The following is a 14923-nucleotide window of genomic DNA, read 5'->3' as shown; positions in this document are numbered from 1 at the left end:
TATTTTATTGAAGAGTAAAATTTAATTAAAAATACCTATATTGAACGGAGGAGTATAAAAATTACTTATATTATAGTTTGAAGGGAGTACTATTTTTTAATATATATATATATATAATATATATAAATTTTAAATGTTTTAATTTAAACAACCAGATCACAAATTATAAAAATTGAGTTTTCTGAACTATGGTTTTTCTTTTTTGTAATTTTAAAAATAATAATTGGATTAAAAATTCCCCTTATGGCTAATTTTGCAAGTCTAAGAGTAAAGTATTTATAAGTTAATAAAGTGATTTTAAATTCTCATAAATTAAAATTTTTAGTCCAATTAAAGTGATTTTAGTTCTAACAAATTTTAAGCTAGCTTGTGGCAATTCTGAGAGTAAAAATGTTCTCAACTCAAATTAAAATAAATTTAAAAACCCCTTAATTAATTTCTATCACAATTAAAGTGATTCTAGCACTTGCAAATTTTAAGTTAGTCAATTATGAGTTTAGGAGTAAAACTTTTTCTAACTCAAATAAAGTAATTTCATAACTTCTTCAACTAAATTTCCAGCACAAATAAAGTGATTTCATTGCTATCAAATTTTAAGTTGGCCAATTACAAGTTTGGTAACAAATTTTACAAGTTAGGAGTAAAACATTCCCAAACTCAAATAAAGTACTCCCTCTAATCTAAAATATAAACAGTTTTTCCTCATAATTTCAATTATCAATACATTTCATGATGAGTAAGAGATAAGTTTATATAAATATTTGAGTTAATAAATACAAAAGGTAAAATTGAAAAAAAATTACATGTGCTAAGTTTTTATATTTTAAACTATGATCAGCTAAAAAAAATGCTTATATTTTGGATTGAAGGTAGTAAAAAATAACTAAATTTTCAACTCAATAAAAGTGATTTTAGTACCAGCAAATTTTAAGTTAACCAATTACAAATCTAAAAGTAAAAAGGCTACTAACCCAAATAAAGTGTTGATAACCCCCTTCAATTAAATTTTTAATTCAATTATAGTGATTTCAGCATTACAAAATTTTAAATTGGCATTTTAAATATGGGAATTTTAATCAAACTATTATTTTTAAAACAACAAAAAGAACTATAATCCTAAAATGTAATTTAATAAATTTATGGTTCTGATTGGCTATTCGTGAAATTTGGAAGCTCTTTTTTATGATTTTTCCTAAACTGGTTAAATAAAATCATTTTTTCATGTAAATAACTATCATTATTGTATTATATTGTATAAAATAATAATAACCTCAACCTTACTGAAATGAAGTGGCAAATAGTGAAAGGATGTCATCTTAATTCTTGTTCATTTTTTGTAATTTTTTTATTAATAAATGTATATTTTCAGACAAAAAATTAACCATTATCAACCTATACAAAATCAGAAATTTAGTGATAGAGATTAGGTTTGTAAGAAAGCTTTGGTCTCTCACAATATGGTAAATTAATGTTTAAATTGATGTTTAAAGGTGTGTGTATATATATGTGTGTGTTTATTGCTCAATTATATCTCAAATAATATTATTGATAGCGGACTAGTATGGCTTCTAAATTCTATGCATATTATTGATCTGGATTTCAGTCTATCCAAGTTATTAAAAAAATTGGTTTAGTATTTTTAATTCTAAAGCTTAATTTAGTAAAGGAAAGGCAGAAAGATTTGAGCCCAACGAATGGGCTTGCATTTAACACTTCTTACTCCTTAGTCCATGACGGTTTCCCATTCTTCATCCTAGTAGGCCCAACAATATTTTACTTTTTTTATATTTAAAGGGACATTCACTACCAGAATCAATACACTGTCAGAGGTTGAGTCTAGTAAAAAAAAAAAAAAAAAAAAGCCTCCCACAATATAGCAATATAGCAAACCTAAGTTTAAATTTTTATTAAAAGAAGTGTTCATATTTAATGTTTGATAGTGCCTTGAACATAATTACCTTCAATAGGAGAATATTGAGAATCAATATTTTTTTAAGTATAACAATCTTGCATCTCATATTTTATCTAATAAATGGGTGACTCTCGTTACATAATTCTCTTGAAGAATATTGAGTAGGAAGAGCCACCTTGGAGTGAGGGGAGGCAATTACATATATCACTTGAGCTAGCAAAAATTACATGAAAATGCTCTAAAATTTTTAGATTTTACACCAATAATTATAATTTTAAACCCCTATTCACCCTACTACCACTGATTCGAGGTCTTGGTTCTATCACTGTTTTCACTAAAACTCAAATCAATATTGTTATTCAATTTTGAAAATACTGAGTGATTCAAAGTAGATGAAATAATCAGTCATGAAAAAATAATCAATATTAATGAAGCTGCTAGATGGGCCAAAATGATGGGCAGTGGGTCGTCTTCTTTACTAACTCCAATAATCCCAAGCTATTGTTGTCATTATTTCATGGGACCCATCTGCTATTATTGTCCATACACTCGATTCTCATCTATTGAACAGTCTCCCAAAAAAAGAAAGAACAAAAAAGCAAAATAGAGAATAAAAGGACATAAAGTGTGAAGAGAAATGAGAGAAGAAAAAGAAACTTTGATCAGAAACAGGATGAGATTGATTCCCCTTACAGTCAACATTTCCATTATCTCTATGCATATACTAGGAAGGTAAAATTGGAAAGAAGATTGGGTTAAAAGTAAATGACTAATTGGTGGGTCCATCAAAAGATGAAAACTTTACCCTTTCTCTCTAATTAATTGTTATTTTATTGTTTAAATTGACCTTAAGTAGGAGAACGGTGCAAGGCTAGGGGACAAATTCATTAGGCTTAATGAATCTTCCCACACGTGTGTTCATTCGCATAAGCCAATTCTTTCCTTCTTTGTCCCCTTCTCTTTCTGCACTTGTCCTCTTCTTCTTCATTCACATGTTCCAGTTTTGAAGAAGTTAATTACCAATGATCTTCTTTGACCAAAAAAAGCACCTCAAGATTCCATTCTTGTTACCCAGATTGGCATTCTTCTTTTCATTCTTACTGTAGGGAAGTTAACAATTGTGTCTTCTTCTGCAAACCATCTGCATGTGAAACATTCAACTTTTGAGATATCCAAAAGAATCAAAACTATTCATACACAAATATTTTATCTTTATTTTTGGCTCACAATTTTTTTAATCTTTATTTTGAACAAGCTATTCGAAACAAGGTACTTTACTACAGATGTTCTTAGAAAAGTGAAAAGAAGAAATTAAGAACTATAAGATAGTATTAGTGTATTATATACACAGACCTAACAGATCCCTAGTTTTAAGCGGCTTGACTGATTTTCCAAGTGCTTTTTGTCGACCTAATCAACTCAATTTTGACTAAGATCACTACCTTGGAGTATCTTTTTTCCATCTGTAAAGCCATATCTTATTGGAAGAATGTGCACTAAGAATCCAAAACCTTAGTCCTAAGGAGTGCTATGTATGTATGTATGTGAAAATCTTTGTTTACAACAGGCAAACCGGCTTCTAGGTGAGAAAAGTAAGAGAGAACAGTTTCATTCAATAGACAAACATATATGAGCAACATTCTGTGTCTCTACAACATACAGCTGTCCGTAATAGACTATATGTCGCTTCAGTTTTATATATGACCGCTTTTTCTTTTTTATTGTTAATGGCTGCTTGGAGATTGTGAACAACCACTTGAACCTGAATCATGAGAAAGAAGACAAACACCGAGATTTGGGGACACTTGACCAGTCAAATTCATCCCTTTTTTTGTATGCCTTTTATAACTGAGTGGTGATCAGTTACAAAATTTATTTATTTATTTTTGGAGTAGAGAAACTTGTCTTGTCTCACATTAGAGGGATTTGAGGAGGATCCTGACTATATAAGCAAGTGCGCTACACACCCCAATAGATTAACCTTTTGGAAAGAGAGTAATGACTCCATGATAACTCGATATCTTAGGCCAAGCCTGTGTCGAGTTAAGGGGACTTTAGCAAGGCCCAACTAATTTGGATCAAGCCAGGCCAGGACTGTTTCAAGTGGAAGCTCTGCTACCAAGTTACTACATTCTCAAAGTTTAAACTTGAGACTTCTAATTAAATCCGTACAACTCTCTTAACAGGTGGACCAAATGTCTGGTGGTGGTGACAAAATTTATTAGGTAAATATGACAGCCACTGCCTTTTGTATTTTTTTTTTTCCCTTTAATGAGATATGATGCGCTTGATTATTTTTATATGATTAACTTACAAATTTCTCGTGAATGGCAAGATGGTTGAAAATCCTTTAGTAGTTTGGTGAGTCAGAATTCACATGGAATTACAGCTCAGTGAGTTTCAGTTTCAGAAAGCAACATAGTTTGATTCACGGTTAAGACAACCTGTCACTTTGATGCAAATAATTTAACACAGAAGATCAGATTCAGATGGGTTTTCTCTGGTCCCATTAACTTCTTCTCTCTCTCTCTCCAATCAGAAAGTTTTATGCCTTGTGATTTTGCTTTTGCTCCTGTGGAACCAGATCAGATCCTTTATATTTATGTATTTATGAATCCACAAAAGATATTCCTGTGTGTAGAATTGATGTCTCATTTTTATAGCCATAATCTCTTTCTTTCTGTATTCCCATCCACATACACTATGTGCATGTTTAGTTTTACACTGAAAACCACCAAAACCAAAGTTTAAGTAGTTTCCAACATAAAAACCATACACTCTCTACATGCAATGGATTTTTAAGGAAGGTAAAGAATCCTAATTTAGAGCAAGTAGAGAATAATAATGAGTATGTTCAGAAACTAAAAAGTGACGAATAATTACCTGAATTGAGTCACAAATTGGTGAAGGAAGATGGAAGCTTCCAGTCTGGCCAAGTCAAGACCAGGGCACAGCCTTTGTCCTCCTCCAAAAGCTGTGAAATTGCAACTACTCATGTCTTTGTCCTGTTATTAATCCTCCAATTTCATCAGTTTGTGAAATACACTTACTTATTGGATCTCTATAGTTTAAAAGTTGATGATTGATTATCTAGACTCGTTTGATCAAACCAGTAATTAAAACCATAGGGTTTAAGCCTTACGAAGAAGAAGAAGAAGAAGAGGGTTTTGTATGTTGCTTACTTGCCACCTCCAAGGATTGAATTGGTAAGGAGAGTCATAGTTTTGGTCATCTAAATGAACAGATCTAAAATATGCAAAAGCACACCACCCTTTTGGGATCAAATTTCCTTTGATCTCAACATCTTGCATGGCCTTTCTCATTACCCCAATTATGATATTCCCTATCCTTAAAGTTTCTGTAATCACCTGTGTCATGTTGTGAACAGTGTGAATTTTATGCAGATACATGGAGAACAAACAGTATGTTTTTGGTGGTAAAGAGTCTTTGATGAGAAGCTATGTGGCTTACAGTTTGAGTAAATGGTAATGATGATAAGTAATCACTCCAAGCTAGGGGTTCTCCAAGTCGGCCTTTGAGTTTCTTAAGCTTCATGTTTTCCTCCTGTGGAACATTCAAATTAAAATTAAGAATCATGTATAAAAGTCTAATCAAGATATTATAGATCTTTTACTCAAAGTGAAATAGTATTGCAAAGATTTTCTTACAATAACTAGAGTAGAGAAGACCATTCAAAAGCAATTGATCATTTAGAAATAATGAAATGGTTTTCTAATAATGTGGATATCAAGTTTGCATGAGTGCTGGTAGTATAATGCAAGGATAAGCTCTTATGAGGGTAAATAATACCCCCATGGTGAGGCCGGTTAGAAATCATTTAAAATATAAAAGATTCTTTTAAAAATTATCATATTCTTTAATATTATATAAATGTAAATATTATTCTATTAAATTACTTTCGATTAGCCTAAATATAGTTCTCAAAAAAAAAAAATTTAAACAAGAGATACTATAGTAAAAAAAAAAATAAAAATAATCTAAAACTAAGATACTTTTATTTTAAAAGAAAGTTCGTATATATCTAAAAATAAAAAAGAATACTATGCAATTTTAATAAAATTGAAGAGAAGTTTATACAATCTATCTATTAAATTGATAATAATAATAATAATATGAAGTGCCATCCTTTATCAACATGGAAAATTAGATTTATTTCATTTGAAAAGTTTTGTAAGAGTTAAAATTTTAAATGTATCAAGACCAACCAATTATACAAGAAGTACAAGTCTAATATTGTTCAAATAAGTGATTCAGTTTGAAAAAAATCATATATCATCCCTAGCCCTAGCTGTTAACATCAAAAATGAAAAAAAAGTTATGATAAGCTCTCCGATACTAAATATTTTACAATACCCTAACTTTATATGATTTACAGATAAGCTCTCTGATACTTTATATTTTACAATAAAATCCCTCACTTTTAAATTCATGCAAATGAAGGTATGACATACCGTTAATTGTTGCAAAGCAGGAGGGCACTCTGATAAATATTTGACAGCTAGAGTCATAAGAACTGGTACTGAGTCCTCTCCTGGGATCATCATATCAATCACATTATCTGCTATTAAATTATCTGTTAATTGCTCACTTGAATCATTCAGCAGCACATCCACCACATCTTTTGCAACTTTACAGATTCCACTCTTCCTTTTTGCTTTGATAATCCTCTGTATCAGTTTCACCATTTTCTTCTTTGCCTGAAAAAAAAAAAAAAAAAAACTTTTTGGTCAACCATGAAACAGTAAAAGGAAGTGATCTGTAATTAATATATCTGCATCTACTTGCCTGTAAAGATTGATGAAGTTTTGTCCCTGGGAGATTTATGGGTAAAGACATGAGGCCTGAGATGAATTCTTGAAAATGTTTCATCAGAAGCTGCATTTCTTCACCAAGATCCAAGCTAATCAACGCCTTCACTAGTACTTTAAAGGCGATCTGCAGGAGACAGAAAAGAGAAAGTACTTGTGGGGATCTTAAAAAATGAAAAGTAATGCGGCATCATGATTGAGAATCTCATTATAATTCATGGAAAAATGATTACGTTTTCATACAGACAACTGTAATTTTCACTTTCTAGCTAGCTACTTACTACATATCATCTTGAAACTCAAATAAGAGTTAGAGAGACAACTCAAACATGAAACACCAATGATTACTTTCACACAACAACTCATGCAAGAACATTATGACAGAAAGAGAATCAAAGATGATAATCAGAAAACAACTTCAAAAGAAAAATAAAGGCGAGAGGGGGAATCTTTTGATTTTTTTCTGTCTGTTGGAACTCTTCTCAAGAAGTCACCGTAAGCTTGGAGTGTAAAGGCTAAAGTTTCAAACCTTGAAGATAGACTCTAACCCCAACACCACGTGTTTTTTTTTTTGGGGTGGGGGGGGGGGGAGAGGACAGAAAGGCAGATATCAGATAGACATAAGACACACCACAGAGAGAGAGCGAAACAGAACAAACGTTTTTGGTTTCATCTTGTATGTATACGAGGCTGTCATCCCTCCATTTTGCCATTGATTGTTGGACATACTCATGCATATCTCTGGTGATCTGAGCTTTAAGGTGGTGAGACTTGAAGAAAGCCCCAATGAGCCCATGTATTCTCCTCTGTAGGCTTCCATTGATGAGCAAAATAGAAGACTCTCCCATCAAAACTGTGAGAGATTTTGGATATGAAGGAACAAAAAACTTCGCATCACTTTGCAAAATAAACTTGTTAACCTCTGCGTCGGTCGAAACTATAGCGGGGCTCCCAAATATGTGAGACTTAAACACTTTCCCATACCTGCACAACCAGAAAGATATGATCTTTATTGAAACTAATAGTCATACAATCAAGCTGAGAATTACTCTGAAATGATAATAAGCTTACATGCGGCGTCGTTTGTCCATGAAGCTCTCAGGGCGATCAGAGTAAGCACAAGAGACAAACTCGATAGTTTCCCCGATCAAAGGCCATCCAAGAGTGCCTGAAGGAAGCTGATTTCTGTACTTCGATCTGAGTTTAAACCTGTTATCGTAGAGCATGACAGTGAACCAGAGAAAAAATACTGTCATAAACAAAATCCAAATACAATCCATTATTGTCCTTTCCCTGCACACACGCTCGTTCTGTATCTCTATGGCACGACTAGATTTGGATTAAATACGCTTAATCATATGGTGGACGCACAAATCACACAGTTTTTTAATGGAAGAATGATTTTGCATGTGTGTGCAGGCGTGCAAGTGAGAAAACACGCGGGGAGAGAGAGAGATAGAAACAGAGATGTAGGGGTTTAGCTAACCTGTAGTGTAAGGCAGGATATTTATATCACAAATTAATAGAAAAGCATAATGAGAGAAGCAAATATGGATTATTGGCTTCACTACTTCTTTTATTCTCAAGCCAAAGAAGATAATTTCTTTTTACTGTTGAGGACTTAACAGGGTCAATATAGCATCTTTTTTATGTTTTTCCTCCTTAGAATCTGGTTGAGAATGTCAGTTTCAGAGTGATACCTTATTATCTGTCACAGCTTCCTAGATGGTCAAGCCATAGACCCATTGAATGACACCATATTTGACAATACTGTAGCTTTTATTAGATAAATAATACACCTCTGCTTTGGTTTTATATGTGGAACTTTTTTTTTTTTCTGAGGTAATATATGCATCGACTTATGGAAGTCAAACAGGAGACCTAGGAGGCTATACATAGTAAATGTGCCGTCAAAGGTTCCATAGGATACTATGAAGCGGGAGAATAAACCTCTGTTTTTGCCCATGGTTTTGGCCAAATAACTTTAGATGTAGTCAGTCGTAGGACAAATTCAGGTTTCACTCAGTAAAAGAATTAGTAAAATACTATGTAATGACAGCATTTTTCTTTTTTTTGGTGATAACTATGTATGAAGGTTTAGATTATAGGTCGAGATGTCAATAGTTCCATGGCCTATTGACATTAAGTCCTTTCTTACTCGTGGAAAGCCACGAGTTCGATTCTGTCAACTTTCAAACAGTTTCAGCTTGTTCCTTTATACTCTCAAAAGTTTATAGGCTGAGATTATTTTTATTTCAATGGAATTGTGGTTAGCTCCAAGTTTAATGGTCATATTCTCTTTTTGCACACTTAAATATAAAGTGAGTCTATTCTTATGCATATTTTATATACATCTGGAGAGAACAAAATTTTTTTAAAAAAATCAGAATAAGAAAACTATCCTTTTTTTATGTGCAAAGCAAAGTAGGTATGGAAGAGCCCTCAACGGGCAAGGTTGGGAGTTGGGAGTCCTCGTGCCTTCATGTGGGACTCAATAACTCTAACCACATTCTTCCACCATCATCATCTTGATCACTCTCTCTCTAAAATTTTGGAAAAATTACATGAAAGAGCCCATATTTTATAACAATTAGGTTAAGAAATTTTGAAAATCATAATTACTTTGGAAGATTATGACTATTATTTAATCTAAAATTCACATGAACTGAAATCAGTGTCTTCCAAAATTTATTTGAAGGTAATGTATTTGCTTAAAATAATTTTGCAATCGTGTTCTTTCATATCAATCAATCTCAATTTTACTTTTTCAAAAATCAAACTCTAATGCTTAAGTCTAAGTTGATGGAATGAGAAGTCATGATTTCCTTGACAACTGGATTAGGTCTCGAATCTTATTATAATTAGCTAATGCCCGCATGTGCGTCTCCTTTACAAATATTAATCTGTCATTATTTGAATGATCCTGAGTTAAAGCAAGCTAATTGAGTATTAGTATACTCTTTTAATTGGTCCAACCACAAATGAGAGAGCCAAATGTGCGGGAAAGCAGCCATATTCATTAAAAGAAAACCATCTCTTTTCCAAGGAGAGATTTCATTTAGGGGGTAACCCCATGCGACTATGATCAAGCTTTTACAGATCCCTCTTTGACTATTGTCCCTACTGTTCTGTTTTGTGTTTTAATTAAGATGTTGGTAATTCCACAATGGCCCATTTGTTGATTATCGGTATTTTCTATTACTAGAGGGAGTCACATCTTAAATTTTGAAATTTTTTCAGACTATTATATAAGTGTTATTTACTTCCAACTCTCTTAAAATTTATGAAAACATTGTAATATATTTCTTTTAGTTTTATTTGTAAGGCAAAGAGAGAAAAAAATATTTAGTCTTATTTATAAGTCATTTCGTTAATTTTTTATTATAATTTTTTTCTTTTTACTCTCAATTAAATTTTTAAGTAGAATTAATAAATTTTAAATTTTTCATAATTTTAATTAAACATGTTAAAAATAATTTATAAATAAGACTAAATGGGTATATACTTTTTAATATTGTCCCTCACAGTTAAACCCTGACTCCCCCCAATGATCTTAACTTTAATCCCTTAGTTTAAGTGTCTGAATTCAGTGTCCATACAATAATATCATCATGGCACTGGAGACTATTCGGCGCGCTCTAGTACTGTTTTTGAGAATTATGTTTATTAAAGTAACATGCGACATCTAAAGAGTACAGAAAAGAAAATGGATTTATTTGTAATTGCTCTGAAGTTTGAGAAACTTTGGGCCATAATCTGCTAGTTTTAATATTTTACGGAAATGACGCATCTGGTCGTTGGTTTGGTAATGGAAGTTTGCATGCTGGGGGAACCGTACCAGTTAGCACTGCACAGAACCATTGTCCACATCCATTTTGGAAATTGTGTACGTGTATGCTTGTACACTACTAAGCTCACGTGGATCTCTAGTTTCAGTGCTCAAACCTTGAGAATATGCACATCATGGGAAATTGGAAATAATCAATCATGTTAAAGAGAAAATATTCATTTATTCATCCTCATGTTGATTCCCGTGGCCAAGGATTATTTTCAGATTTCTTTTTTTTTTTTAATCCTGACTTCTCTAGGTAAATGTAAGACTAGACTACTCCAAACATGTTCCACCTTGCACACATACGCTCATGTGAAGAGACCAGGATCCCCTCCAAAGCCAGAATTAAGGTAAAGTGAGCTATGGATCTCTGCAATAATGGTGTAGTGATGAAGCTGATTAATGTAAGATGTTATTTTGGCATATATTAGCGTAACATTTGATGCTAAGGGAATAAATTTTCAGTGAACTCAGATTCACCTGTGGCTGGTTTTATATATTGAGGTACATTAATCACACTGCATTCGTTCCCATTCATAGCTCTATTGAAATAACAGATGAAACTTGGAAAATTTTTAAGAATACCCAGTTACACAAAAAATGGAAACAATAGACCAATTTATTTATAGAGTTAAGTTACTACTGAATCTACCTTGTGATTAATCAGCAAAGCAAGCAACTAACCTCCTACTATACATCTAATCGCCACCAATTTATCGAAAATCCATCTAACCAGAAAGCCAATGGTCCAAAACATTAGCAAAGCAAGATATCAGACAAAGTGGGAAACTGTACATGGATCAATGTTAAATCTCCCCAAACGTTATCAGAACATCATCGCCAATGGAGCAACTAAAACAGAAAAGGAAAGCGTTGAAAAATTCATTCAAGCCGATTTGAATTCAAACAATATGATATTCTTTAGGTGGTGAACACTTAGATACTTGGAAGAGACTTAGCCCGAATGAACTGCTTCAGAATAGCTTTCTCTTCATCAAGTTTCCGCTTCTCTTCAGGATCTTTTGGTTTGACCTTCCTTTTCTCTTCTAAAATCCACTTGAATAGTTCACGCTGCTGATTCTCTGGAATTGGCTGTCGTTTGATCACTTGCTCTGTCATGGGAAGAGGAGACACGGATGTCTGCACAACATGGGTTGCAGTATCTTTCGTTGAAACAGAAGTGGCATGTTGTTCCTCCTCTACAGGTATATCTTTCTTCTTCGTCCTCATAAACAAATAAGCTAGAGGTGAAAAAACTATCAGTCTAACATCAAACAAACAAATCAATATAGTTCAAATAGGTCACTCAATACAAAATAAGCAGACTGACATAGGGATATAAAAAGCAAGTCTAAAAGAGACTAATATACCAAACGGCAACATGCTAGCCGGCACAGTTATCACTTCATCAAAAGCTACTTAATATCCTCTCATTAGAATGTATAAAAGAAAAAAGGAGACAAATAACTGTAGCCTAGTATATTCAATTTTGTGGAAACTTAGTATTTAGCTATATCATCAATGTAAAGTATAAAATTTGTAACAAGCCACGCTATTTATAAATCAAAAACAGTATGGCACCGATTTCATGAAATGCACGGGAAAATATGTCAAGTTAGAAAGTAAAGCATTTAAGAGAATTGTCGAATAATTTTGCTAAACAAGTTGATGAGCTGTAAGGTTAGGTATGATATTTGAAGCAATGTTTAAACTTTACATAAAATCCATCAGACTATGTAGACCCAAAAAATTGTTAAATGTAATGACCAAATTTGTAAAACTATATACTGTTGTTAGTCCTGGTTCCGCAAAAAGTTAAAAAAATTGGGCAGCTGTAGTATACAAAATCATGCAAGAAGTCCGTCTTGACTAGGCTTTTAATCTTGGAATTTACTTCTGTAGCATTTATAACCGCATATGTGAAGGCGAAAATTGATTGCAATTTGGTTCTTTTGCGGAGTTTAGAAACAGATAAACCATTTACTCACTTCCATAAGATTTGTAGCAAGTACTGTGAAATAATATTTGAAAGACATATATCCTGTGCCTGATACATCAAAATTTATTTCATTAGCTGGTCGCACTAGTATGTCTGATGCTTTTTTAACTATGATCTCACTCCTCAACAGTTAACCCTCATCTCAGAAGTGAATGTTTCTTGAAAAGCATAGGTATAGAAAGTGGTACATTAAAAGGGATAAAATGGAGTATAAAAAACAATGATATAATGTGATTAATCTTAAAAATATATATATATATATATATAGACCAGCTAAAAGTAAAGTCTCATAAGACGAAGCTAAAGCATATAAGCGACAGAACATGTTTAGCCTGGAGCAGTGATTGGGTTGATAAGTTGCTTCTTTTGTCATAAAGAAAGAAAGAAAGAAGAGAAAAAATTGAAGACGATAAAAGTTACTACCATGATAAAGCAGTTTACAAGGACACAGTTCAAATACATCCCATGCTTCTAACTTTTACTTACATGCAAGGTCAAAGTAGCCAAAGTGGAAAAATGGAAACACCAGTATCTCTCCCTTCTGCCCAGCACGCGCACACACACAAAACAAAAGATAATGCATGTTAAAATAAATTAGCAATTTACACGGGTGGTCATGCAACATTCTAGGACAATGGACAAAGAATCCCCCAATATGATAGCCTCAGTGAATTCATGCGCAGTTAAAACCTCAACAAAATGAAACTAACTAAAGATATTAAAAATATTTATACTTCCCATCTAAGCTTATATTGACATGTTATCTTTAGATCGCTAGGTCAGGCATCAATTACCGTCCCCAGAAATTGATTTGAAAGAATTGTAAGAAGAAGGAAGAAAAAGGTCTCCATTTGCTCGCCTCAACTAATATCTGAAGGTTAATTCTGGGGCTCTTTTAGCATGTATGAGAAGATATATCCGATATTACTAGACCAACTAATACCAAGTCCCAGTTTTAAATTTACCCTTCTGACTACTTCAGTGAAGTCGTAAATACGAAAGGCACTACCTAAGTTATGATGGAATTTTAACCACAAATAATTAGAAACAACAATAGGATGCATATGTAAAAGAAAAGAAAAGGAACATTAGAAACAAATTTCAAAATAAAGATTATTCAGGGGCAAAAAACTCATCTTTATCCGAGCAACAACCGATCACGCACACCCTAATATCAAAGCAAGCAATAATGAAATGATCAAGCATCTATAGCATAACATCTAGAAACCCCATTTCATTAACTTCCACATTACCATCAAAAAAACAACTAAAATCGTGGCAGACTCGAAAATAATTTTTTTCCCCCGGCTGAGCATTCGGGTGAAAGAAAATAACCTCCAATGGCGAGATTTACAGCCAAAATCATGGGCCAGACGAATTTGTAACGACGAGCAAACGATTCCTTGGGCGGCGGTGGCGGCTGGGTCCCCATCGCAGATGACGACGACGACGCAGTCGGCGAGGAGAACGCCTTCGCTTTTTGTTGCTCTCGGGCTTGCTTCAGCTGCTCTGTATTGAACAACAAGAGCAAATCAATGATCAGATACAAAAACCCCAAACACAACAACTTCAAGCGAAAATAAGAGAATCGAAAACGGCTTTCGCAAATTTTGGAGGCAAAAAGACAAAGGTGAGGAGCAAGACGGATTTGCTTGAGAAAGACAAAGGTGATGTGACCTTTTCGAGGTTTGTTGGTGTAGAGCTTTGGACCTTCCCCTCCTTCACTCATTTCGTTGATGTCTATAACACCTTTCCACCATGAACGACTGCTCCGTGATTCCGACGTCCAGTCTCAGAGTGCTTCAGGGACTAAATTTTCACTCCCTACCCTAAACTAACTGATTCTCGGAGTTGACGCCATGGCTAAACGTGATTTCTAGGGTAAAACTGGAGCAGGTTAAACGGGCGCCATGGCACGGTTGGTCAGTAAAAACGGGTTCAAACATTCGCCCCGCATTCCCCTGTTTTAGATAAACGCTTGTTGCGTCCAAGTATTTTCATAATTTTAAAGTAACATTCCGATCCTTGTTTATACTCCTCAGAAGAAATAAACGATCTTTACTATAAGTTACTTTGATAAAATATTAATTGATTTTTTTAATGTTTCTTATATTTAAAATTACTAATTATAAACGAATAGAATCTAAATATTAAAAAAATTCATTTAAATAAGGATAAAATCATTTTCAGATTTAATTAATAATTCAACTACTTTTCATTAGTTCTTATGAAAAGATTATTTAATATAATTAAATGTGAGACAATCAAATGAGAGACAAATTTTATAAAATATGTCATATTTTTATATGTTTATTGCATTTCTTAATTTACATGCAAGAATCTTAAAAGGC

At 33.1% G+C, this 14923-nt stretch overlaps 2 protein-coding genes across 2 annotated transcripts; both read right to left on the bottom strand.

Moving 5' to 3' along the window:
• Positions 1-2550: 2550 nt before the first annotated feature.
• LOC129300600 (3-epi-6-deoxocathasterone 23-monooxygenase CYP90D1-like) lies at positions 2551-8230 on the bottom strand. The gene is made up of 8 exons (XM_054939171.1): positions 7813-8230; positions 7401-7725; positions 6719-6868; positions 6385-6630; positions 5384-5476; positions 5095-5280; positions 4796-4917; positions 2551-3053 (listed from the first exon to the last, which is right to left on the bottom strand). The coding sequence occupies exons 1-8, from the start codon at positions 8019-8021 to the stop codon at positions 2963-2965; spliced, it is 1422 nt and encodes a 473-aa protein (XP_054795146.1). The 5' UTR covers positions 8022-8230; the 3' UTR covers positions 2551-2962.
• A 3036-nt stretch (positions 8231-11266) lies between these two features.
• On the bottom strand, positions 11267-14495 carry LOC129300599 (uncharacterized). The gene is made up of 3 exons (XM_054939170.1): positions 14250-14495; positions 13908-14081; positions 11267-11814 (listed from the first exon to the last, which is right to left on the bottom strand). Exons 1-3 carry the CDS (start codon positions 14299-14301, stop codon positions 11510-11512), a joined length of 531 nt encoding a protein of 176 aa, XP_054795145.1. The 5' UTR covers positions 14302-14495; the 3' UTR covers positions 11267-11509.
• Positions 14496-14923: the final 428 nt, after the last annotated feature.

Source organism: Prosopis cineraria, unplaced genomic scaffold, assembly GCF_029017545.1.
Source record: "Prosopis cineraria cultivar Desert tree isolate PC_DT_omini unplaced genomic scaffold, ASM2901754v1 PC1670, whole genome shotgun sequence".
In the NCBI taxonomy this organism is placed as follows: Eukaryota; Viridiplantae; Streptophyta; class Magnoliopsida; order Fabales; family Fabaceae; genus Prosopis; species Prosopis cineraria.
The sequence above is the reverse complement of the archived record's forward strand: the minus strand, read 5'-3'. Positions and strand labels throughout refer to the sequence as shown.

Excerpts from the sequence above, each read along its gene's own strand:
- LOC129300599 (XM_054939170.1), bottom strand. The coding sequence starts at position 14,301 with ATGAGTGAAGGAGGGGAAGGTCCAAAGCTCTACACCAACAAACCTCGA. Across the intron at positions 14,082-14,249 it reads CACCAACAAACCTCGAAAAG|AGCAGCTGAAGCAAGCCCGA; the intron begins GTCACATCACCT and ends TGTTCAATACAG. Across the intron at positions 11,815-13,907 it reads TGTAAATCTCGCCATTGGAG|CTTATTTGTTTATGAGGACG; the intron begins GTTATTTTCTTT and ends TTTCACCTCTAG.
- LOC129300600 (XM_054939171.1), bottom strand. The coding sequence starts at position 8,021 with ATGGATTGTATTTGGATTTTGTTTATGACAGTATTTTTTCTCTGGTTC. Across the intron at positions 6,869-7,400 it reads TACAAGATGAAACCAAAAAC|ATCGCCTTTAAAGTACTAGT; the intron begins GTTTGTTCTGTT and ends TGTCTCCTGCAG. Across the intron at positions 5,281-5,383 it reads CATTACCATTTACTCAAACT|GTGATTACAGAAACTTTAAG; the intron begins GTAAGCCACATA and ends AACATGACACAG.